This window comes from Phoca vitulina, unplaced genomic scaffold (genome assembly GCF_004348235.1).
Source record: "Phoca vitulina isolate PV1807 unplaced genomic scaffold, GSC_HSeal_1.0 scaffold5, whole genome shotgun sequence".
Taxonomy (NCBI): Eukaryota; Metazoa; Chordata; class Mammalia; order Carnivora; family Phocidae; genus Phoca; species Phoca vitulina.
Genome location: NW_022589708.1, coordinates 9,017,898 through 9,041,419, shown reverse-complemented (window position 1 = coordinate 9,041,419; position 23,522 = coordinate 9,017,898). Strand labels below are relative to the sequence as shown.

General features: G+C 39.4%; 1 protein-coding gene across 1 annotated transcript; it reads right to left on the bottom strand.

The window, feature by feature from the left end:
- Positions 1 to 825: 825 nt before the first annotated feature.
- CCDC168 (coiled-coil domain containing 168) lies at positions 826 to 22,864 on the bottom strand. The gene has a single exon (XM_032402659.1). It carries the CDS (start codon positions 22,606 to 22,608, stop codon positions 895 to 897), a length of 21,714 nt encoding a protein of 7,237 aa, XP_032258550.1. The 5' UTR covers positions 22,609 to 22,864; the 3' UTR covers positions 826 to 894.
- Positions 22,865 to 23,522: the final 658 nt, after the last annotated feature.

Here is a 23,522-nt window from a genome sequence, read left to right as displayed (position 1 = left end):
CCACCCCCACCCCAATCCCACACATCTGTTTGTTCTCCCGCAGGCCCCTGGGTCGACTCGGGTTTCCTGGACCTCCTGCAAGAGCCTGAGCAGGGGTCATCAGCCCCGAGGGCAAAGATGGAGTTCTCAGTCATTTGCGCCAGCAGGTGAGCCAGGGCCCTGAGCCAGGGGCCCTGAAGCCCAGGGCAGGGAAGTGCATGGGCAGGTGGCTGGAGGCAGGCAGGTCGTGCAGGTACACTGGGAGGCAGTCTCCCTCCCCCCGGTAGTGCTGCGGGATGACTTTTTGCCCCTCCCAGAGCATGTTCCTGCAAGATGGCAGGTACTCTGGACTGAGGTCCCGAAATGACTAGGTGACCCTGCAGTGGCAGACGGTGATCAGGTGCAGGCCAACGAGCTGCTGCTGAGGTCCAGAAGGAGGACAAAATCATCACAGGATTATGGCTTCTCAAAACCAGTACTTATACCTGTATTTTGTGACCTTTGACATTGTTGAACCCTCACTGTTGTTTAAAACTCTCTCCCTTTAGTTTCTACGCCGTCCCAACTTCCTGGTCTTTCTCTCCCAATCTCATTGATAGGCTCCATTTCTTCAGACTCACCCTCAGTCATTGTGTGGGATGGAAAGAAGGCTTCCACGTCTCTGCTCATCTCCTGTGGGATTATGAGGAGGCAGCTTAAACTAAAAGGAGATCCCACTGCATGGTGGGATCAAGCCCAAAGTCATCTGCTCTTCCATCCTATCCTCCCAGAACAATTGTGCAAATCTACTGCAGAAATAAAATATATCAGTTTAGAAAACAGTTCATGAGGAAACCATTTGACTTTATCTGATTTTATTTTTCACAGAATAACACAATAGCAATCAGCTTTCCACTTCAGAGGAATCTAGGTATGCTAGTATCTATTTGGATGAACTGGACTGAAGGACTCCAAGAGGGACTCCAAAAACTTTTTGGATGAAGTCCATATATTGAAAGAACTTGAAATCTTTGCCACCAGAGGAACTCTGAAGTTTGTCTTCCTTAAAGTTCTTGGGGGAATAGTCCAGCGAATGGTTTGGGGCATAATTTCCAGTGAATCTGCTGGTATACAGGCATAAAAAAATGGCTGGTTTTGTTTTCTTTCAGAATGAAAGTTGATATCCTCTTGATGAAGCTTTGATGGTAACTTAGGTTTGCTTGAGAAGTAATTTGATCTTTGTGACTCACAATTACGGACTTTCTTCTTTCTTGTGCATTTCTCTTTAGTGCATGTATAACTGTAATCACAGTCCCAATGAATGTTGTTCTTTCTAAATAAATCAGATTTGGCCTTCTTTCCTTCTTTGCTTTCCAGATGCCTGTGAGGTTTGCCTTGGCCTTTTGCAAGATGTAATTTGATGTTTGATTCTGTTAAGGGAGCTAAAGAATGGTTGGTTCTGCACCTTGCAGTCCACGAAGACTTCTCTTCACTGAATGGAATGGAAGATGATCTAGACAGAACTTCCACAGCATTTAATGAATCGTGGCACAACCAGTCAGGAGATGGCATTTTAGAGGATGACCTATATTTCCTGCTTTTGTGGGATTCATAGGAAGGTGTGACAATTGAGGAATGTTTTCTACAGCCTCTAATACGTTGGGAACCTGAATCTTCCCTGTACAATGGTTTCAAATTAGTTTTGCTTTTTTTCATCTTGTAGAGATTTTCCAAAGGAATGCCTTTTTGTAATTCAAATAGAATGTTTTGTGATTCCTGACTTAAATAAGGGTTGGCTTCCAAAAACATACATTCTTCACTCTCATGTGCTTCAAGAGCTGAGCATTCCTCCAAGTTGGCTGAACTCTCAATATTTGTCTGACTCTCGGTAAAATCTTCAGAAATCTGAGTTGAATGGGAATCAACTAAACTGGGAGTGCTTTCCTGAGTCTTTGAATCAAAAGATTTGCATATATCTGTTTCTTGAAACCATACATGACATTGTTTATCTTTTTCCAGAGTCGTGTGAGATTTTAACTCTGAAAGAGCTGTAGTATCTTTCTGCACTGGGCCTTGTTGATTGGGGTCGGAAGCACACACAAGGGTTGGCTCCCGGAATTTTCTCAACGATGAGTTTTCATGAGGACTTTGATTTTTGAAAGAGATGTGCTGTTCTAACAGTTCCATGTCAATGCAAAGACCACCACCACTTTCTCCCCTGTTATCTATATTTTCACATATTGCAACTGTGTTTAACTTAAGAATATGTTTGGGAAGTGCAGTTGGTTTAGGGAATACACTTCCGACTGGAAGCCCCAGGAGAAAATGAAGGTATTTGTATTGTAAATCAAGATCTATTTGATGAAGAGATTCTTCCTCAAAAAGTAACAAAATTCTATTTTTTCGTTTTGGTACTTTGAAACCAGAATGAATACATTTAGATAAAGGCTTCCTTATATTCTGAGGACTGCCCACTGCATAAGATTCTCTTACAATTCTGGGAAAGGCTTTCATGTGAATCTCCAATGTTTTCATAGAAAAGTGTATGAGCAGTTTGTCTTTTTCTTCTACTGAGTAGTTTTGAAGAATATGAGGCCATGGCATCTGCTTAGCTGAAGTCACTGAAGACACTCCACTTTCTAGCTTACTAATACTCCTTAACTTTGTAGTGATCTCTTCGCTGTCACTTGAAACACTGACAATCAGTGTCTTCATACAGCTGACAGGCGGTGAATCCTGGGCGCATTTCTGTTTTAAGTGAAGTTCTACAGTATCAATCCCTTCTAGAGACAAAAAGCACTTTTTTTTATGTCTCGGATATAGCCTCCAACTGTTATCTTCTGAAAAAGACTGATTTAGATAAAAGTTGAACTTTTGGAAGGATTGTTTTGCCATCTCTGGTATCAGATTCAGTTTTATTTCAAACGCTTTTGACTCAAAATGATTAGTGAGCTTGTTGTTTTCTTTGGGAGTAAAACGTTCCAAAATGGGTTTTGGCTGCACTTCGGGAGGTACTGTTGTGCACGTTGTATCTGGGCTCCCTGCACGTGGTGGTAACTTCCAATCATCAGGTTTTGGGGCTTTTACTTTTTTCAGTATATCCTCACAAATGTTGTCATAGATCATATTTTTTATCTGGGATTCAAAGATATTTTTAATTGCTTCAAAAAGAGGAAGTAAACTTTCTGCACTTGTACTATCTGCCACTACTTTTGTTTCATTACTTTTAACTTGGGATGGTATAGGCCCAGTTCCTGGAAAAGGTTTTTGTTGCTGGACGTTTTGTGTGGTTGTAGCCTGGATGGGTTCGCTCTGATCCCCCCACCGAGGGGGTGAGATACACTCCATGGTATTGAATAGCTGAGTCCCATGTTGTGGTTCTTCTAGTCCTGGAGGGGAAATACTCATACTGAGGGTACTTTCCATGGGGGCTTCCACATTGTCCTTTGGCTCGTCAGACATGAGTGGACCCTCTGCGGGTGTCAGAAGGGGTTTTGGTGCCTTTTCTTCTTCTTCAGTCATACGCAAGTCAGATTCTTTTATGATCCTTGAGCTGTCGTGCCCTGGAACAACCCTTTCTTCTTTGGTTTGTGGAATTGAATTTTTTTCCTTTGTTTCACTGCCGAGGTTTGCTTCTGATTTGACACTGGGGAGTTTTTGCATTTGTTGCTCCTCTACCACAGAGGGCTGGGAATCCTGTGGAGCTCTGTCTGTAAAATTCTGGTCCCTTTCTTTTACAGTGCTCAAGCTATTCCCCCGAGTGTGTGGTGATTTCTGCTGGAATTCAGAAGGACAGAGTATCTTTTCTCTTCCTCGGTTTGTCTCAGAGTCTACTATCTCTTCTATCTGAGATGAACTCACCGTGGAAATAGAAAGACTTCTGACAAATATTCCTGAGGCATCTTCACTCCGCAAAACTGTTTTCTTTGGTTTCTTCAAGTCATACTCTAATTTCTTTCTATTGCTTGGAGTGCCACGTCCCATGTTGTTAAGAATCTGTGAAACTGGATGATTTGGGATTTTCATGGTTAAATATTTGGGGCTCAATTCTCTTTTCAAATCTGCTACTGTTAACCTGCCTTTCCAGCCTTTAAATTTGAGAGAAAGAGGAATATAGGCATAAAATGAATCCAGAACATGTTTTTGAAACAATTTCTGTGGCTGAATATTTTGTTTTGCACCAGAGACTTCTAGTTCCTTTTTATGTTTTTGCTTGATTGGGCAGCTGTTTGCTCTATGAGTTATCAGCTGAGTGTTAATTTGAGGTATTTGTGCCTTTAGAGATGGAATGTTCAGGTTTACGGTATTGCTTGTGTCCCTTTTCTTGTTCTCCTCCAGATTGACCATGGTGTGTTTGTGCATTTCTGTTTTGTCTGCTGCCAGACGGATAGCTATGTTTGTGTCTATTTTTAACTCCCCTTCTTCCATTTCTAATGTTTTTTGCTCCAGATTTATAGTAGTGCTTGTGTCCATTTTATTTTTTCGCTCCAGATCTCCAGATTGAAGTGGAAAAGTCCAGTGGGAAGAAAGAGACTTCTGAAGTGATTCTAGAATATATTCCTCTTGTTGTGGAACTGGCAATCCCTGCTCTTTTTTCCCTCCTATGGTATCAAACACTGTAATATCCATGTGTATTCCTGGTAGTATTTGTATTCTGGGGTACACTATAGTTTGCTTGTGTACATCTGTTTCCAATGGCGTCTTCTGCCTTCCATTTTGAAGTGGGAACTTAAGAGAAAAGCTGGAGTCCAGCCAGGTCTTATGTCCACTTTCAGATTGTAGCACCACTTGCTTTTTCACAACAATCTCTTGTTCCTCTATAATTGGGGAGGTATCTGACTCTGCGATATTCATTTTCTCAAGTGATCCCTCTGTCTGTGGGGCCATCACTTTGGGAGAGAGCATTTTGCTCACTTTATCGTTATTATGTACATCATTCTCTGGCTTATCAAATTTATATGAATCTGCAGATCCTGGAGATGCTTTTGATAAAGTTTTTTGTTGGTGGGCATCTTGCTCTGAAACAGAAAATCCTTTTGCACTTACGGGGGCACCAAATGTGATATATATTTCCTTGGATATTTTCCTTGGTGGTGTAACTAAAACCTTAGGGCTTATTTTATGGTTTAAGTTATCCATTATTTCAGTTTGTTTCTTCAGATTTCCAATTTTAGTGGGCTCCATGGTGGGGTAGGAAAGAAATGTAGTGAAAGTTTCTGTTTTGTATTTTTCTGGCTGAACCTCTTGTCCTGTAAAGAAATACTCCAGCCTCTTCCCACTTATGGTACCAAATCCTGTTAAATAAATGTTCTCATGCTGTGAATTTAAAACTAACTGACTCAGATCTCCTTCAGATTTGACTCGTGGAGGTTCATTCCTTCGCTGTACACTGATCATGAAGTTTGAGGTCCACTGTTGCACTGCTTCTTCTTGGTGCACAGAGTGTCCCACTTTTTTAACGATCTCACCATCACCAGCAACTACCTCTCTAATTGCTGTTTTCTGGGTATCTGATGATTCCTGGAGATTTTGCTGTGGAGGAGAGGATCCTGTAAGTCCTGGCACATCTTTGTCTACTTTGCTCCCAGAGTCTAGATAAAGGGAAGGTGCTGATGGGACAGAAAAAAAAGTCCTTGTCAGAAGCACGGGTAGCTCATCTTTACCTTTGTATACGTTTTCCTTTAGCTCTTTAATATTCAACACAAATTCCTTTGTGTTAAAGATATGTGAAATTGATGAAATCCTGGCCTCTTTGTGATGCATCCTGATCCTCATATCTACTGTTTTCACTTCGTGCTTTTTTTCTTTCTGTGACATATGTTGTTTTCTTTCTCTTATATCACAAATTGCCCCTGTATCTGCTCTCATCTTTGTATCTGATACTGCTGAAAGCATTTGTGGAATTAGAGAGAATCTTTTAATTCTAAGCCTTTCTTCATCTACTTGTATACCTTTATCCAATGTAAGTTCAGCTGGAGGTTTGGAAACATAAATTTTTCTTAGCACTGTACCAGGTGGTTTACCTGGACATTCATGTTTCTTTTGTTCTTGCCCTCCAATGTTCAGATGCAATTCTGTTCTATGGAGCATAAGTAAAGGAGGTGATTTCCTGGACTTCAAACTTATATCTGTGGTGTGTGTCATATTTCTCATATCTATTGTTTTTTTTCTGTCCTGCTCCTCTTCCTGAGGCACGAGTTGTTTCTTGTTTTGACTGTCTTTTATGACATCACCATGGATTGCTTCTGTATGTACTACTTCCCCGGCATTTGATTCTCGCTGCACAACAGACCTTGCAGGTCCTAGCATTTCATCACCTACCTGTGTTTCTTTATCCAACTGCAGGTGAGGGAAAGATGGTAATGGAGAGGAAGAGGTGGCCACAACCACACTTGGTTCATCTTCACTTTCCTGCATCTTCTTTTCTTGATGTTTGGGAAACATGAGGTTTACTATTTCTACTCCAGCCTTTTCCTTGTTCTGGGGCATATGATATTTTCCTTTTTGTGGACTGATTAAAATATCACTGGTAATGGGCTCTATACATTCCATGTCCTCAGAATCTGATGATTCCTGGGAGCTGACTGTGGGAAAAGAGGATCTCGTTAATATTGGTATTCTCTTTTCTTCAACTCTGGTATTTGTGTCAAAGTGAAGTAGGGGAGATCTGCAAGTCCAAGTCTTAGTCAGCACTGCACCCCCTGGCTCACGCTGACCTTCCTGAGCTGTTCCCTCTTGCTTTTTAGTTTTCCACCGAAGGGCACTTAGATTGTATCTAAGTAAATTAGGTGATTTCTTTGCTTTTAAATACCTATCATTGGGATCCACCATACTATTCATATCCACCTTTTTCTCTCTGTCCCTCACTTCTTTCAGTAATGTGTGTTCTTTTAATTTTTTTACATCATTTGAAAGTTCTCCATCAGTTGTTTCTGCGTATGTTGTTTTCACTGCATCTGGTGATTCCTCGGACTGTAGGTGCAGGAGAGGCAGGTCTGTAATTCTTTTCATGTACCCCTCTCCTCCTGAACCAAATTTAAGATATGGTAGAGTAAGTAAAGGAGTACAAATGTTTTCCAGATGAGTAGCTAGGTCATTTTCATCTGTCTGCACCTTTCCCTCTTGCTCTTTAATTTTCCACTGCAACTTTTTGGTATCGAGTATACGTGAAAGTGGTAATTTCTTTGCCTTCAGAGCCATAGGTATTGGGACCATTTTGTTTTCAAGATCTGTTTTGAGTCTATCCTTCTCTTTTAACACACAACCATCAAATGACTTAGTATATGGCTTTTTGCCTGAACTGGATGGATCCTGAATCTTTGGTGGTGGAAAATAGGATTGTGTTATTCTTAGTGTGTCTTCCTTTTCATTCATCTTTGTGTCCCATTTCAGGTAAGATGGAGAAGGTAAGGCGGCATAGGTTTCCTTCAGAACCATTTCTGGTTCACTTTTGCCTTCTGGCACTTCTTTTCCTTGCTCTTTAATATTCAAAGGTAGCCTCTTTCTACTGGGTAGATATGGAAGTGGGGATGTCTCTGCTGTCGAGGTGATTATTTGGGGGAATCTTCGATCTTTCCCACCTTTTATTTTTACTCTGTCCTTTACCTCTGTATATGGCATACTTTGATAAGCTTTTATTATTACATTACATGACCTAATACTTTCATTGGAATCTGCATATCTGATTTTTCCTGCACCTGATGACTTGGAGCACAGCAATTGTGAAGGAGAGAATCCTGTAACTGCAAGCAAATCTTTGTCTACTTTAGTTCTTGTGTCCAATCTGTGGTAAGATGGAGAAGGTGTGGAAGGAGAAGTTTTTGTCAGAGCCACATCAGGATCTCCTGTTCTTTGCTGCCCCTGTTCTACTTTCTCCTTCATATGCCACTGTGGTTCCTTTCTCTGGTTCAAAGCACCGTGTTCAGTGACACTGAATGTATGAGAAGGTGGTGATGTCTTTGCCTTAAAATCTGTGCCCTGGGGCTGCACTGAGCCATTCATGGCTCCTGTTTGTACTCCGTTCCTTTCTGCCTGTCGTGGGCGTGGGTCTCCTTTCTTCACATGGCTATCAGGTGAATCTGTAGATGCTATTTGCCCTGAGGGCAATGATTCTTGGAGCTCAAGATGTGGCGCATCATTTCTTATTATTCCTGGCTCACCTTCCTTGTCTTTTATTGTGTTCCACTTAAGATGAGTTGAGGAAATGAGAAAAGGATGAATTTTGCGCAGAAGCACAACGGTTTCCTTGTCATCTTCTTGTCCCACTTTCACTTGTTCTTTGATGTTCACTTGCAGTTTCTTTGTTTTGAGTATAAGGGAAAGGGGTAATTTCTTTGCCCTCAAAGCTATATACATAGAATGCATTATGTCTTTCTCAAAAGTATTCGCTTTATCCTCTTCTCTCTGTGTCATGTATTTTGTTCTTTTGGAATCATTTGAAATATCATTCAAAGGTAGTACTGTACGTTTTAATTTCTCTGCATTTGATGATTCCCTTGGCCATGAGGGTAGAAGAAACGGTCTGGATACTTGTTTCTCCTCCTTGCCTTCTATACTTTTGTTTAATTTAAACTGAGGCAGAAAAGGTCTTGTCAGAACCTTACCTAGCTCGCTTCTTTCTTGTATGTATCTTAATTTTTCTTTTATGCTTGTCTGTACTTCTCTAATTTGGACATCACAACCCCCAGAGATACAGAGTACATGTGGAAGTGGTAATACCTTTGCCTTGGAAGTTGTGCCTTTGGGATACATTATATATTTTATATTTACTATTTTTCTTCTATCTTCCCCTTCCTGTGGCTCATACTCTTGTACTACTCTTACATCATTTGAAATATCATCTCCAGCTGACTTTGTATACACTATTTTCCCTGCATCAGATGATTTCTGTAGCTGTAGTTGTGAAACAGCGGATCCTGTTATTTCTTGCCTGTCTTCCTCTCCTATTCTTGTGTTCAATTCATGGTGAGTTAAAGATTCAGAAGCCCAATTTGTGGGCAGAACTACTTCTTGTTCACCTTTACCTCCTCTATCCACTTTCCCCTGCTCTTCACCTTCTGGATCCTCTTTCACCTGCTCTTTAAGATTCAATGGTATGTCCTGTAATAGTGCTTTCTTTCTTTTCAAATCTTTATCTTTTGGATGCATCATGTCTCTCTTGGCTGATTTCTCTACATTAGTCTCTTCCTTCTGTGGTGTATGTTCTTTTGCTTCTTGTACATCACTTGTGATATCACCATCAGTGGACTTATTTGCTTTTTTCACTGCATCTGATGATTTCTGCTGTGATAGTTCTGGAAGAGAGAATCTTGTTACTTCAGTTACATAGTCTGCTTTTTTTATTCTTGTATCCAACTGTAAATGAGAAGGAGCAGGTATGCAAGTGCTAGTATTGGTCACAAGGACATTTGGCTCACCTTTAATTTTTTGTGTCTTCTCCTCTTGCTCTTTGATGTCCAGCTGGATTTCCTGTAAAATTGGTGATCTCTTTTTCCTCAAAAGTATGACTTTTACCATTTTTACTTTCTCCTCTTCTTCCTGCATTATATAATGTTCCTTGGATTCTTTTACACTGTTTGAGGTATCATCATGAATAGACTGTTTGTATGCTATTTTTCCTCTATCTGATGACTCCTGGAGTTCTGTTTGTAGGAAAGATGGTCTTGTTTTTATTAGCAAGGCTTCTTCCCCTTTTATTCTTGTGTCCACTTCTGAGTAAGGTGGAAAAGAGATGGAAACACAAGATTTGCTCCGAATCCCAACTGGTTTATCTTTATCTTCCTGCATCTTTTTCTCTTTTTCTTTGATGTTCAACTGTAATTCGTGTGCAATTGGAGTCCGTTTTGCCTTCAAAGCTATTCTTTTGGGATGCCTGATTTCTTCCAAAGCCATTTCCACTCCATCTTTCTGTGGCATATATTTTGCCTTTTTAATACTGCTTAAAATATCATCAGCTGGCTCCTCACATATTCCCATTGTATCTGATAATTCCTGGAGCGTCAGTGATGGGAGACAAAATCCTGTGATTCCTCGCATGAGCACCTCTTTTATTCCAGGATCCCACTCCACATGAGGTGAAGAAGGAATGGAAGCATGGCGTTTACTCTGAACTATGTCTAGATTACTTTTATCTTTCTGCATCATTTCCTCTTGTTCTTTGTTGTTCCACTGTGGTTCTTTTCCATGCAGTGTGTGTTCAAAAGGTGTTTTCTTTCCTTTAAAAGTGACACATTTGAGGCCCCTTATGTCTTTCACATATACTCCATCTTCTTTTTTTCCCTGTGGCAAATGTTTTGATTCTCTTACATTGCTTAAACTACCTCTATTAATTGACTCTGCAAATGAAGTTTTCCTGACATTTGGTGATACCTGGAGCTTTAGTGGTGGAAGGCAGCTCCTTGGTATTCCTGACTTATCTTGCCCTACTTTTATTCTTGAATTCACATTAGTATGTGATAGAGATGGTAAGGAAGTACACAAGCTTGTCAGTTTCATACCTGATTGACCTTTACCTGTGTGCACCTTGCTCTCTTTTCCTGTAACGAGCGAGCTAATTTTTTCTGTACTTGGAATGTAATCCACAGTGCTAACTACTTCTTCTGATGCCTTCTTTTCACATGGTATCTTACTCTGTAATACATCCCTCAAAGAGTGAGATGCAGACTTTGGAGAAATATAGTGTATACATTCTGGATGCTCTTCTTCTTTTCCCTCAACAAGCAAGCCAATTCCTTCTGTATTTGCAGTGTGGTACATTGGAGCCTTTAATGTTTTTTTTACACATGGCAACTTAATCTGAAGTACATCCATTGAGGAATGAGAAACAGATTTTGGGAGAACCTTGCATGTACTTTCTTTTTGATGTTCTTGTCTTCTTCTATTCTGCAAGCTAAGAGAAGGTTGATCTACTGGAGTATCTGCTTCATTCAATGCTTTGTCTACTACTGAACTCAAAACTTTTGAACTCACTCCTTTTGCTGAGACTTTTTTCTTTAGCTTTTCATTATAGAGTTGACCCAACATGCAAGAAGAAATGGATTCCAGAATATTTTCTTTATTCTGGTTAGAACTATGTAGTTGCTTCACCCCCAGTTTTTCAGAAGTCATTTTCTGTCCATTTAATCTTAATGGAATATCCGTTAACTTTGATCGCTCTTTTCTCCCTGGATTTACATGTAAACTTAGAGAAGTGCTTACATCTTCCTTCTTTGTATTTACTGCCTGTGTTACCTGAAGAGGCTCTTTATTTGGGCAGGACACAGAATCCACAATACTTTCAGGAACACCAGCTGGTTTCACCTCTCCTTTCTGCGCTGCAGACATAGTTTGCTGGCCCACCAGATTGGTACAAAGAAACTTCTGTCCTTTTGAACCTTGTGAGATATCGGTTTCTTTTATATCTTCTCTTCTCAATAAATGTGAAATATTCCTTTTGTTAGTGTATATATCTTCCTCAGCTACCTTTCCTGTGTTCTTCAAATGAGGAGGTTCCATAATGGGGTAGGCAAAAGACCCCCGAATTGTCAGTGAAATACTTCCTTGTTTCTGAAATTCTTGCTCCTTGTGAGTCTTTTGTTGAGAAGCATCCAACTCTGTAAGAAATATATTCTGTCCTTTTGAATTTAATGAAATATTGGTTTTCTTGGATACTCCTCTCCCCCATGGAATTGAAACTGAATGTTTGATGACGTCTGCATCTTTGTGCTTTACTCTTGGAGGAACAAGGAATTCACATTCTGTATGAGTTCTGATTCTTGGGATGTTGAACCTAGTGTAATTGATTTCCCTCTTCTGGGAAGCTAGACCAGGGTATACTTCTCTTTTCAAAGCTACTCCTATTTTCACATGGTCAAGCTCCTTCTTCACATGTTGGCTAATCACTAACTGATCTCTACATTGTGGGAGAATGTCTAGTAAAACAATTTGGCGCTTTTCTTTTTGCTCTCTAATGCATTGTTTCAGTGTTCTGATATTTCTTAAGATAGCACTCTTTATATCAGTGGACTCTGAAGATGACATTTTTCTTTTGTTTAGTGACTTCTCCAGCTCTAGCTGTGGAGGAACGTTTATGGGCTTTCTTGGCCTGGATTTCTCCCTTTCTACTGTAAATTGTTTAATTTGAGATGAAAGAGATCCAGAATCACAAACAGTGTTCAGAAATAAATCTGCTATGGTTTTATCTTGCTGGAACTCCTTCTGTTTCTTAATGTCACATCTCAGTTCTTTTTTGTTTCTTCTGGTTCCACATCCTATAGTATTAAACAGCTGGGAGACAGGTGGTTTCTTTGCCTTCAATTTCATCCGTCTGATATGCATAGTGTTTTTCACACCTGCTGTTTTTGCCTTAGCTTTATGTTTTATGATTTTAGGATACATAGGTATGTAGGCATAAGCAGAACTAGCATTTGCTTTGTTTAGGGCATTTCTCTTTCCAGAAGATTCTTCATAGATATCCCAGGTACTAGGTGATGGCTCCATTTTTAGGTGTGATAAAATAGGCATAGAATCATATACAAATTTTAGGTCCACATTTAATACAGTTTTCTCTCTCTTTCTGTCTATCTTCTTTCCCTGTTGCTCATTAATGCTTAAAGCAGCATGACCAGTGATATTAAATGGTTGTGAAATCACTAGCCCTTCAACTGGCAACTGCATTTGTGTTGGTTGTACATGACTAAACCTTGATACTCTGTCCATCCCTATTTTGAATCTGCTTTGTCTTTCAATGTCATAGGTATCTGGTGTGAAGTAAATGGTATTTGGAAATGTATCAGCCACATTTTTACCTTGACTCATCTGTTGCATTTTGGTTTTTAAATTGGATCCAAGTTTTTTCCTGTGTTTTGTGGTAAACCGCCCTCTGATTTTAAGTATTTGTGAAATTGCTGGCTCCTTTTCCTTCAGAGTTAAACATCTGGGATTCAATGTGATTTTCTCTTCTAATAACCGTACTGTGTTTATCTGGCTTTCAGAGTCAGGTAAAATTGGTGTAAAGAGATCTACAGGCTCCAGGAAAGTTGTGGCTGAATTCTCCCATAACTCTGCCTTTTCCTCTGTAATATGACCATGCAGATTTCTGTGAAGTGTTCTGTTATATAGCGTGCCCCTTGCTGTTGCATCGAGGGAGCGTTCATCAGTCACTAACTTGGGTGGTGGAATCTTAGTTCCCTCAGCAGCAAGGAGTGATGCCTCGCCCACACCTTCAAACCACTGCCTCGTTTTCATCTTGTACTGAAATTTGCACCCCTTCATCTTTCTATGGCTTCCTGTAATGCATCCTGTGATATTAAGCAACTGTGAAACTGATCGTTTCTTTGCCTTCAAAGTTACATGCTTGGGATTTATTATACTTTTCTTGCCTACAAACTCTAATGTGTAGCTCTGGCTTTTTGTGTAACCTGAAGATTTTAAGACTATTCTTACTAAGTCATTTTGATTCCATGCCTTTTTCTCAAAAATGTAACTATCCCATTTTCTCCTAGGATTTCCACCCCAGAGAACGCCACCTTGTATTGAACTAGTCTCTGATTTCCTTGCTTTTGGAAATGGAGTCTTTAGTCCTCCCATACATTTAATTCTTTCTTGAGTATGAAGACTTTTTTTCTCTGTTTCAACTTGAAGAAAATTCATCACGTGTCTAGAAACAGGCTCCAAAATAGTTTCTCTAAAGCATTTTTCTTGCCTCATTTTTTGTGCTGCACAAGACAAATTCCAAGTGCTTCTGACTTCTAAATCACTCAGTTCAGACTCTGATTGGTAAGAACCAAAATTTTTCATATGACGGGCACTGAAACTGAAGTGTTGGTTATAGTGTGGGACTGATTCCAATAACATTTTTTTGATATTTTCCTCTTCCCTTTCATGTTGCACATTCATTTTCATTGTGTTGCTGGATCTGTTTTGTGGATCAGTTGAATTGGCCTTCCACACTTCCCCATCACATGGTGATTTCCCTAGCTCTGCAGAGGTACGGCTATATAGTTTTACTCTTGGTTGATCCATCTCTGCTTCTGATGTACTATGCATTTCAATATCTATTTTGTTATCAGTTGAAACAGGCGTGGGAGACAATAATGCATTCGCTATACTTTTATTTTGTTGCATGTCATTTATTGTAGATTTTAAGTTGTAGTCCTGTTCCTTTCTACAGTAGAGATTATCATGTTGAGTGATATTAAGCATCTGTGAATAAAGAGCCTTCTTCTTTGACTTCATGGTTACACAATTGGGACCCCTAAGATTTTTCCTTCCTGAAAATTTTAGTATCTTCTCCTGACTTTCAGAGTCAAATGAAACAGATATTGTGGACATTGTTAGTAAATCTCTTTGCAACACTCTAGATTTCTTGGCACCCATTTTCCTTCTAGAGCGTTTATCACCTGGATCTACAAGTACTGAGTTCCCTGATTTGGTAGGTAAGATATTTTGATCAACTCTGTGTTTCATTACTTTTTGAGTTTTTATGTCTTCCTCTTCTTCTTCAGGTTGTAGGGAAACTGCAATGTGAACATCTAGCTTCCTTGCAGGGCTCCCATCAGATATAGTACTACACTCTGTTTCATCAGTTGAAAAGTAGTCAAACACTGCTTTCCCTGATTTTGGACATGGAATCTTTTGACCTATTCCATGTGGCATGTCTTTTTGTGATGGGATATTCTTGCTCAGCTCTTCAGTTTGAAATGGAATCAGAGGAGAACAAGTAGATTCCAATTTATTTTCTGAAACCAGTGTTTGTCGCTGCACATCCTGCTCTGTAATAAGCATATTTTGATCTTTTCTCCTTCCTATATTATACAGGAATTGGAGACCTGCTTCAAATAAAACTCTGTTGCCCTCTCTTTCTTTTTCATTTTGCAATCTTGATTCTAATGTGCTGCTTGAGTTGCTCCATTTATTAGAAGAATAGGGACACAGTCTTTCCCCTTCATGTTGTTCTGGCTGTATAATATTGCTTTTATTTCTTAATGGGTCTCTCTTTGCATTTACTTTTTTATGCGTTTTGATGGCAGGTGAAACGGGTATAGGTGAAGGGAAGGTATTCACAAATATACCTGACATACTTTGAGATATTTCTTTGGCCATGTTTTCCAAGATGAAGTCCTGTTCCTTTCCATGGCTAAGAGCATCAGACTTAGTGATGTTGATTGTCTTTAAAATTGATGCCATCTGTGTTTTCCCATTTCTAGACTTGGAGATTTGTGCTGAATTTCTCCAACCTTCAAATTCAGATAAAGCTGGCGTGGAGAAATCAAAGCACTTTAGGCTTCTCACTTGTAAATCCTTTTGCAACCTTGTCTTTCCCTCTGGAGTAGATCTAGCAAGTTCCTTCCTAGGGCCTCTTTCAGACGGGATGTCACTCTGTGTTGTAACAAATAAAGATTCAGGAATTGATTTCTCTAGCATTGGAGATAAAATCTTTGGACTCTTTGCATATTTTAAGGCCTTTTGTGTTTTTGTTCTTTTTGGTTGCTTCTCAAGGGCAAGTGAATTCAAAATAGAGCAAGAAACACACTGTAATTCACTTCGTGTGAAAAGTGTTTGTTGCTGCAGCTCCGGGGCTGTGTTAAGTGGTTCTGGGCTTTTTTTCTTTGCTGAATTCTTCAGTTCTAGTTCTGACTTCACAAAGTGAGGCTCCTTCATTTTACCAGCAATGAAACTGGAGTGTCGAGAATTCCGCGGGGCTCCTTCTTCACGTTGGTCTTTGACTTCCTTCATGTCTTTGGAGGCAGGGCCCCTCCTGTCACTGGAATCAGCACAGCAGGCTCTCTCTCCATCTGGTGATTGCTCTTGCTGTTGCAGTTCGTGACTGAATCTCATTTTCCATGACACATCTGACTCTGCTTTTATTCTGTTACGCATTTTCATGTCAAGTAAAGCAGGAACAGGAGAGGAGATGGCATTTAGGGTCATGTCCGCCGTGGGTTTCCCTGGTTTCATCATGATTTTGAAGTTGCATTTGAATTGTCTTTGGCTTGGTGTGCCATGTTTTGTGATAGTAAGTGTCTGGGAAATCGCTGCCTTCTTTGCCTTCGAAGTTACCCATTCGAGACTCATTTTATTTCTCTTGTCTATATACTTTAAATTGTTTCTCTTTCTTTTCAACGCAGGTAAAGCAAGTGTGGATAAATCCAAGGACTCCAGAATTGTTGCTGGTAATTCTTGTGCTAATCCTTCCTTTCTCTCTGCAATAAGATCTTCCAATACCCCAGAGCATTTTATATGAATTAACAAGTCAATAATCTGTGATTTCAGGGTCTTTGGATGTAGGTTTTTTAAATAACCATTCCCTGAGATTTTAAATGTTGGTGAAGTTGGTGTCTTCCTTGCCTTCATAATTACACATTTGGGACTCATTTTATTTTTTAAGGCTCTACTTGTAAATGTCTTTCTCTGCCTTTTAGATTCAGATAGATCAGGTGTGGAGACATCCGAAGACTCCAGGACAGTTGCTTGTAGATCTTTTTTAAACTCTGCATTTTCCTCTTTATCATGACTGTACAATTCCCCCATATGGCTCCCAACACTTAGGACACCACCTTTCATTGTATCCATTAAAACTTGACCAATTAGTGATTTCTTTGACTTTAGAAGAGGAAGCTTTGAACTTGCTGTATATATTGCACCATTTTGTGTCTGGTAGCTTTTCTTTGGCTTCTCTCCCCGCATTGAATCTGTACGCTGCATTTGTTGTGAGATGTCTTGTTCAGTAACAAAGAGAATGTTCCCTCTTCCTTGGTTTTCTGACTGATGAAGGTCAAGCTCTTCCCTTTGGCCTGAACAGAATTTGAAGTGTTGGCTGTGCTGTGGAATTACTTTTAATGTCTCCTGTTCACTTCTTTCTTCCTCTGCATCTTGAAGACTGTTCTCTTTAGTGTCATCTGAAGTAATATTCTCTTGATGTGGTAATAATGCTTGCTTTACTTGTTTAGAACTGAGACTTCTTTCTCCTAACATACCTTTTTCTCTTTCTTTCTTGCTATACCTATTAATATCAGGTGTAATGCTCATGAGAGAATACATTTTAGCTGCCATTTTTTCACCTTGATCCATCTTTTCCAATTTGGTTGTAGAGTTATATCCCAATTCTTTTCTATGGTTTGGGCTAGCACCACCTTTAATACTCAATATGTATGAAACCGATGGTTTCTTTGCTTTTAAAATTCCACATTTGAGATTCACTAAAGTTTTTGTGTCTGAATATTTTTTTAAATGTTTCTTCCTTTTGAATGTAGATAAAGCAGGTATGCAGAAATCAAAAGTCACTGTGTCTTTCTTTTCAATACCACCAGCCTGTTCTTTTTGATGATTTGCATCAGATGGGACACCATACTCTCTTGTAGAAAAAATGATTTCATCCATCCTTGCTTCCCCTGACTTTGGAGGTGAAAACCTAGCATAACTCTCTAGCTTTCCAAATTGAAACTGATCCAACATGGGGCATGAAGCAGAACCTAAAATAGCTTGTGTACCATGTATTCGTGGTTGTACCTGAATATTTATACTTCGTGGTTGTTTCAGTTCCTCATCTGACTTGACAAGGTCACAATTCTCCTGATATGCATTGAATATAAAGACTCGGCTATTCTCTGGAGCTGGTAAAGTTTCATGTTTCCCTTCCTCCTCCTTCTCATCTCTCACACTGTTAGTTAAAGTACTCACCATATAATCTGGGCAACATACTTTTCTTCCATTTAGCAATTTCTCTTGTGCTGGCTGCATATGACCAAGTCTTGCTATCCTCTGCATACCTGTCTCTACATTTAACCCGCTACTCATTTTGGTGTTGGGCAAAATAGGCAAGTTGGACTGAATGACATTGAGAAATGCATCTACCCTGTTTTTATTTTGCTGTGGATTTTTCATCTTTGTTTTAAAATTGCATTGCAGTCCCTTGCTCTGTGTACCATTAAGCATATGTGAAGCTGATGGCTTTTCCCCACTAATAGTTCTGTATCTGTGACTTGCAGTTATATGCTTCCTCCCTAAATCTAATGTATTTTTCTTTCTTTCAGATTTAGAAACAAAGGGCTCAACAGAATCAAAAGAATTCAGGCATGTCACTTGCAAATCTTTTGGTAATTCTGAATTGTTTTCCACAAAATAAGAATCTAGTACCTTCTCAGAGTTTCCACCATATGGTAAGCCACACTCTGTCATGGTGTTCAAATGTGTATCAGATGATGAGTTCTGTGCTTTGGGAGATGGAATCTTTGGACCCATAGGGGCTGTTACGTCATTTTCTGTTTCGCTGGTTTTCTTGAGTTCCTCAGCTTCTCGAGGACCCTTCTGGTGGCCAGTCTGCAAAGCAGTTTGTACAAACCATGCTTGGTGCTGCGCATCTTGCTCATTAACAGACAGCTCCTGTGTTAAACAGTCCAGTGCTGAGTCTGGTTCGTCAAGGTGGGCCTTCTTCCCTTGACAGGCATCGGGCCAGAGATACTGGGTATGCTGTGAAGCTGCTTCTAGCAAAGTTTTTTGCTCCACTTCCTCTCCATCTTCCACTTTTTCCTCTCGGTCATGGAATGCTCTGCTCTTGTCAAAGAAATCAACATACCATGGTCTCACTTCCCCTAATTCCCCTTGCTTTAACTGAGCATGACAGAAGCTCTGCATGGGAGAGTAAAGGGCATTTATAAATTCATATACCAATCCATTAGCTTGGTTGATCTTCTCCAACTTGGCCTTATATTTGGAATCCAATTTCTTTCTCTGACCTGTGCTATTAAATACTTGTGAAACTGACGGCTTCATTGTTTTCGTATGTACAGATCTGGGCTTCACTGAACCTTCTGTGGATGAGAATCTTACTTTGTTTTTATTCATTTTAGAATGAGTTAAAATAGGCATGTGGCAATTAAAAGTCTCTGGAAAAGTTGCTGGTAAATCTTTTGGTAATTCTGCAGAACTTGTTTCTGCAGAAAAGTAACCCATTTCCCTTGCATCACTTCCATAATCTAGAACATCACTTTCTCTTGTTTGGTTTGGAGGGTCTCCAGCCAATGATTTTTCTGATGTTGGGAGAGGTGTCTCAGAATCTGCAGTGCATTTTAAGTCCGCTTGTGTTGTTAGGCTTTTCTTCATAGTCTCAACATGAAATAGATCCATTATGGGAGAGTAAACAGACTCCGTAAGGGTTTCCATGGATGTAATTGGTTGAGGTATGTCTTCCTCTGCTTTGAGCTCCTTCTCTGGATTGGCATCCAATTGGAGGTTCCAGCTGTCATGAAGGACTGCTTCTGGTGGAGCTTCTTTGTCTCCTCTCACTTCATCTTGCAATTTAACTTCTTCTAATGTGTTGCCAGAGTCACTGCCTTTATTAATGGAATCTGAATACTTTTCTTCCCTTTCATCTTCTGATTTCTCTTGTTTTAGCTTGGTCTGACCGCGATTCTCTGCATTTAATCTGCCATGTGTTCTAATCCGAGGCAAAATAGACATGTGAGGGTAAGTAACATTCACAAGCACATCTGCCACAATTTTATCTTGCAGCATCTCTTTAATTAGGATTTTAAAATTGCCTCTCAATCTTTTCCTAAGACTTGCAGTACCATGCCTTCTGATATGAGGCATCAGTAAATTTGTTGGCTTCTTTACTTTCATAATTACAGATTTGGGACTGAGTGCCCTTTTTGCTCCTGATAATTTTTTTCTAATTTGCTGCCTTTTAAAATGTGATAAAGGAAGCATATAGATAATGAAAGACCCCAGGGCAGTTGCAGGTAAAACTTGTTGGAGGTCTGCCTTTTCTTCTGTAATATGATCATCTGGTATCTTTCTGGGGCTTCCACCAAATGGGACACCACATTCTGTTGTTTCAATTAAAACTTCGCCAACTCGTGGGTTCTCTAGCACTGGAAGAGGACTCTCTGGATCTGCAGTTCCTCTGCCTGTAGGTCTGTCTCTGCTTTGCTTTACCTCAATTTGAAATGGATCCATCGGGGGGCATGGACTAGTCCCCAAAATTGTTTCTATAGGAAGAGTTTGTGGTTGTACCTCTTGCTCTTTACTTTGAGTTTTTCTGCTTCCTGAACTGCTCTGTTTTATTTCAAACCTGACATATTTAGGCTTCTGCTTTAGTTGCAGGCTGAGGCTGAAATCTTTTGTTAGCTCTGGAACTGCTTCTTGAAAAGTTTGTTCTTCCTCTCTGTCATGTTCTTGTGACTTTTTAAATATACATCTCTTCTCAATGTATTTTACATCCCATGTTTTCTTTTCATCTGGTAATTTCTCCAGCTTTACCACTGAATGACTAACCCCTGTTGTTGATGTATCTGTCTTGCCTTTTAATCCGCTATGCATTTCCCTATCAGGTGGTTCAGAAATGGTAGTGTTGGTGGCATTGTGAAATGTAGCAAATATTCTTTTACCTTGCATATTTTTTATGTTGCTTCTGGTGTTGCATTCCAGTCCCTCACTTCCACTTAGGTTATCACATTCTGTAACATGAAGTGTTAGTAGTGGTTTCTTTTCCTTCATAATTACATCTTCGGTCTGGTCTTGAGTTTTTACACTTGCTAATTGTTCACTGCCTTCATGCTCTTTAATTCCTAGTGATATAAGCAGATTAACCTCTGAGGTCTCCAGAACAATTTCTAGAAAATCTTTTTGCTTTTGTGTGTTTCCATCTGGAAAGCACTTTTGCATTTCTGGTGAACTAGCTGGTAACTTTTCTCCACTTGAAAGTGGAAGATGGGAATTCTCTGTACTTTTTAAGTCTTCCTGTGTTTTCAATCTCCTGTTTGATTCCACTTCGGGAGAGGAGACAAATTTTTGCCAAGGTTCTGATAAAGCTTCTTTTAAAGGTGACTCCTGCTTTGGAATATGCAGGTCAGATGTTTTTTTACTATTTGGGGCACAAAACTCTGCAATACCAATTTCCTTTGCTTGTGTAATTGGGTCTTTAAGAGACTCTTTATTCTTCCAGGTCATTTCTATTAAGGAAGAACAAGGTGATTTTAGTTGAAAAGTATTGATCATGAAAGACTGTTCTAGCTGAGGTGGGATTTTTGGTGAAATGGTTATTTGTCCTTTATTTTCTCTGCCATGCTGCTTTTTATTTTTAGTACTGCCTGAGGTTCCTCTTTTCTCAATAGACCCCACATAACTGACATTCTCTGCATCTGGTGACAGAGAATGTCTACATCCTGTTACACCTGGCGTGACTTTCACTAGTTTTTTTCTGGCATACTTCTTCACATAAGGAGGAATAAGCTTGGAAACATAAGTAAGATGCAAAGCCATCTCTGATATACCTTTCCTTTGATGTAATTCTTCCTTCTTAGCATTATACTTGTATCCAAACTTGCTAGGTTTTGAAGTGTGACATACTGTCATTTGAAATACCCGTAGAGTTGGTGTTTTCTTTGACTTTTGAGATGGAACTTTGAGACTAAGTTTACTTTTACTGTGTAATGTTTTTCTCCTGTTTTTCTGCCTTTTAAGGATAGGTGACAGAGGCCCTGAGCCATATACAGAATACTGACTTAATTCTGATGAAGCAATTTGTTTCTGGCCCCCTGGCTTTACACTCTTTATTTGTAGCACCCCTTCTGCAAATGAATTTGGACTTAGCATTAAAATGAGAAATCTGGCATTCTTAAAAATAGCATTTCGCCCCCGAATTAAATATTTAATCTTGTTTGAATCTTTAAGCCAAACAGAATACTGAGCCTGTTCGAAGTGTTTATCAGACTCTAGGCCCTTGACTGAATCTTGAGTCTCAACAGAATATGAGACATTGACCAAATGTTGGCTTCTGTCCATATCTTGGGTCTGGGAGGAGTCTTGCATGCTGCTGGAAAATGGCTTCCTCACCAAATCTTGAGGTAGAGCAAAGTATCTGGCCATGATATCAGGCTGGCTATTGACTGATTCTTGGTTGTTAACAAATTGTTGGGCTTGACTAGTATATCTGGCTTCATAAAAATGTTGATTCTGAGGAGCATTCTGTCCTGGAAAAGAATCTTGTGGTTGGGTAGAAATACCCATTCTAATAGAATATTGATTCTGGATCAAGGACTCTTGAAGTCTTGAGTACAGATAAGTAGTTTTACTCTCTAATGTAGTTTTGGATTTTAAAGCAATTTGATTTCTCACATTTTCTTCCAGAAGTCTGACTTGGTCTCTAGAAAGAAATAAGTGGGCAGGAGGGCATGGTGCCACATTGAGATCTTCACTTTCTGTAGTGATTCTAGAACTTCTCGAAAAGTTAAAGTCAGAAGAAAATACTAAATTTTTATTTTTGTTGGTTTTCATTATTGAAAATAATTTCTTGGATGAAAATTGTACTGTTTCATGTTCATTTTCTGGATACCCTCCACGGCTTGGAGAAAATTCCTTTACTTCTGAACGAAACAGTGACAAAGATGAGCTAGTCCCATTTGAAGATATCATATGACTTTCACTAAAGTGACTTACTTGATATTTACTTTCACTGGTACTTGACCATATTACTTCATCTGCTGTTGAAACTCTATCTTCAAAGTCACCTTCATTTTCTTCAGATGTAAGTGATGAAGTAATTGTTCTTTCTGAAAAGTCATCAACTCTGAATATAAGAATACAGTATGTAAATGAGTTGTCACTTAGGGCATATTGCATATAAGAACTCTCTCTAGATTTATGGAAACCCAATATAGTATATGAAAACATAGCTCAACAGAAAGATAAATTGAAAAGTCATTATCCACATTACAAAACAATTCATAACCTAGTTTCATTCATTTCATAAATCAATCCACTGACAAAGTGAAGTAAATTATTTTCATTTCTCAGAGAATGAGGGATTTTTTTTTTTTACCTCAAAAACCCATCCAAAGTCTATTTTGACAGCAATGAGTCAAAGTTGTAGGTTAAGATTATATCCTTTTATAGGAACACCTGGGTGGCTCAGTCGGTTAAGCGTCTGCCTTTGACTCAGGTCATGATCTCAGCGTCCTGGGATCGAGCCCCATGTCGGGCTCCCTGCTCAGTGGGGAGTCTGCTTCTCCCTGTCCTTCACCCCTCCCCCTACTCATGCACTCGCTCTTACAATCTCTCTCAAATAAATAAATAAAATATTTAAAAAAAGATCATATCCTTTTACAAAGAATATATTTGTTTCTGTTCTCTGTATCAAAGTTTTGACAAGGATAAAAATATTCTTATGAAAATTTAGATACAACAGAAGAATGTCCAATACCATAAGCAATTGTTTTCTATAAATAAATCCAAATTTATTTTAACAGCTGTTTATTTCTGATTGAGAGAAAAGCCTACATTTTAGGGTAGTGCTTCTCAGCACAACTTTGGATTGGAATAATGATCATGGAAGTGGACTCTCCACCATCTATTCTACATCAAGCGATTAGGCTAAGTCTAACAATCATCTCATTTCCAAGTGACTAGGTTAGGAGCGGGCATGAACTAATCCTAGCATAAGACAAAGATTTTTAAGGATTTGTGGAAAAAGTTGCCCCATTCCTAAGAAATGATCTCTTAGTTCCTCTGGACATTGCTGTTCTGATTTTGAAAGTCTAGTGGTCACCTTTCTACCCACCTCAAGATAAAACTAACACTGAGAAAGG

Bases quoted from the DNA above. Each gene is read 5' to 3' on its own strand.
- CCDC168 (XM_032402659.1), bottom strand. From the start codon at position 22,608: ATGTTTTCATATACTATATTGGGTTTCCATAAATCTAGAGAGAGTTCT.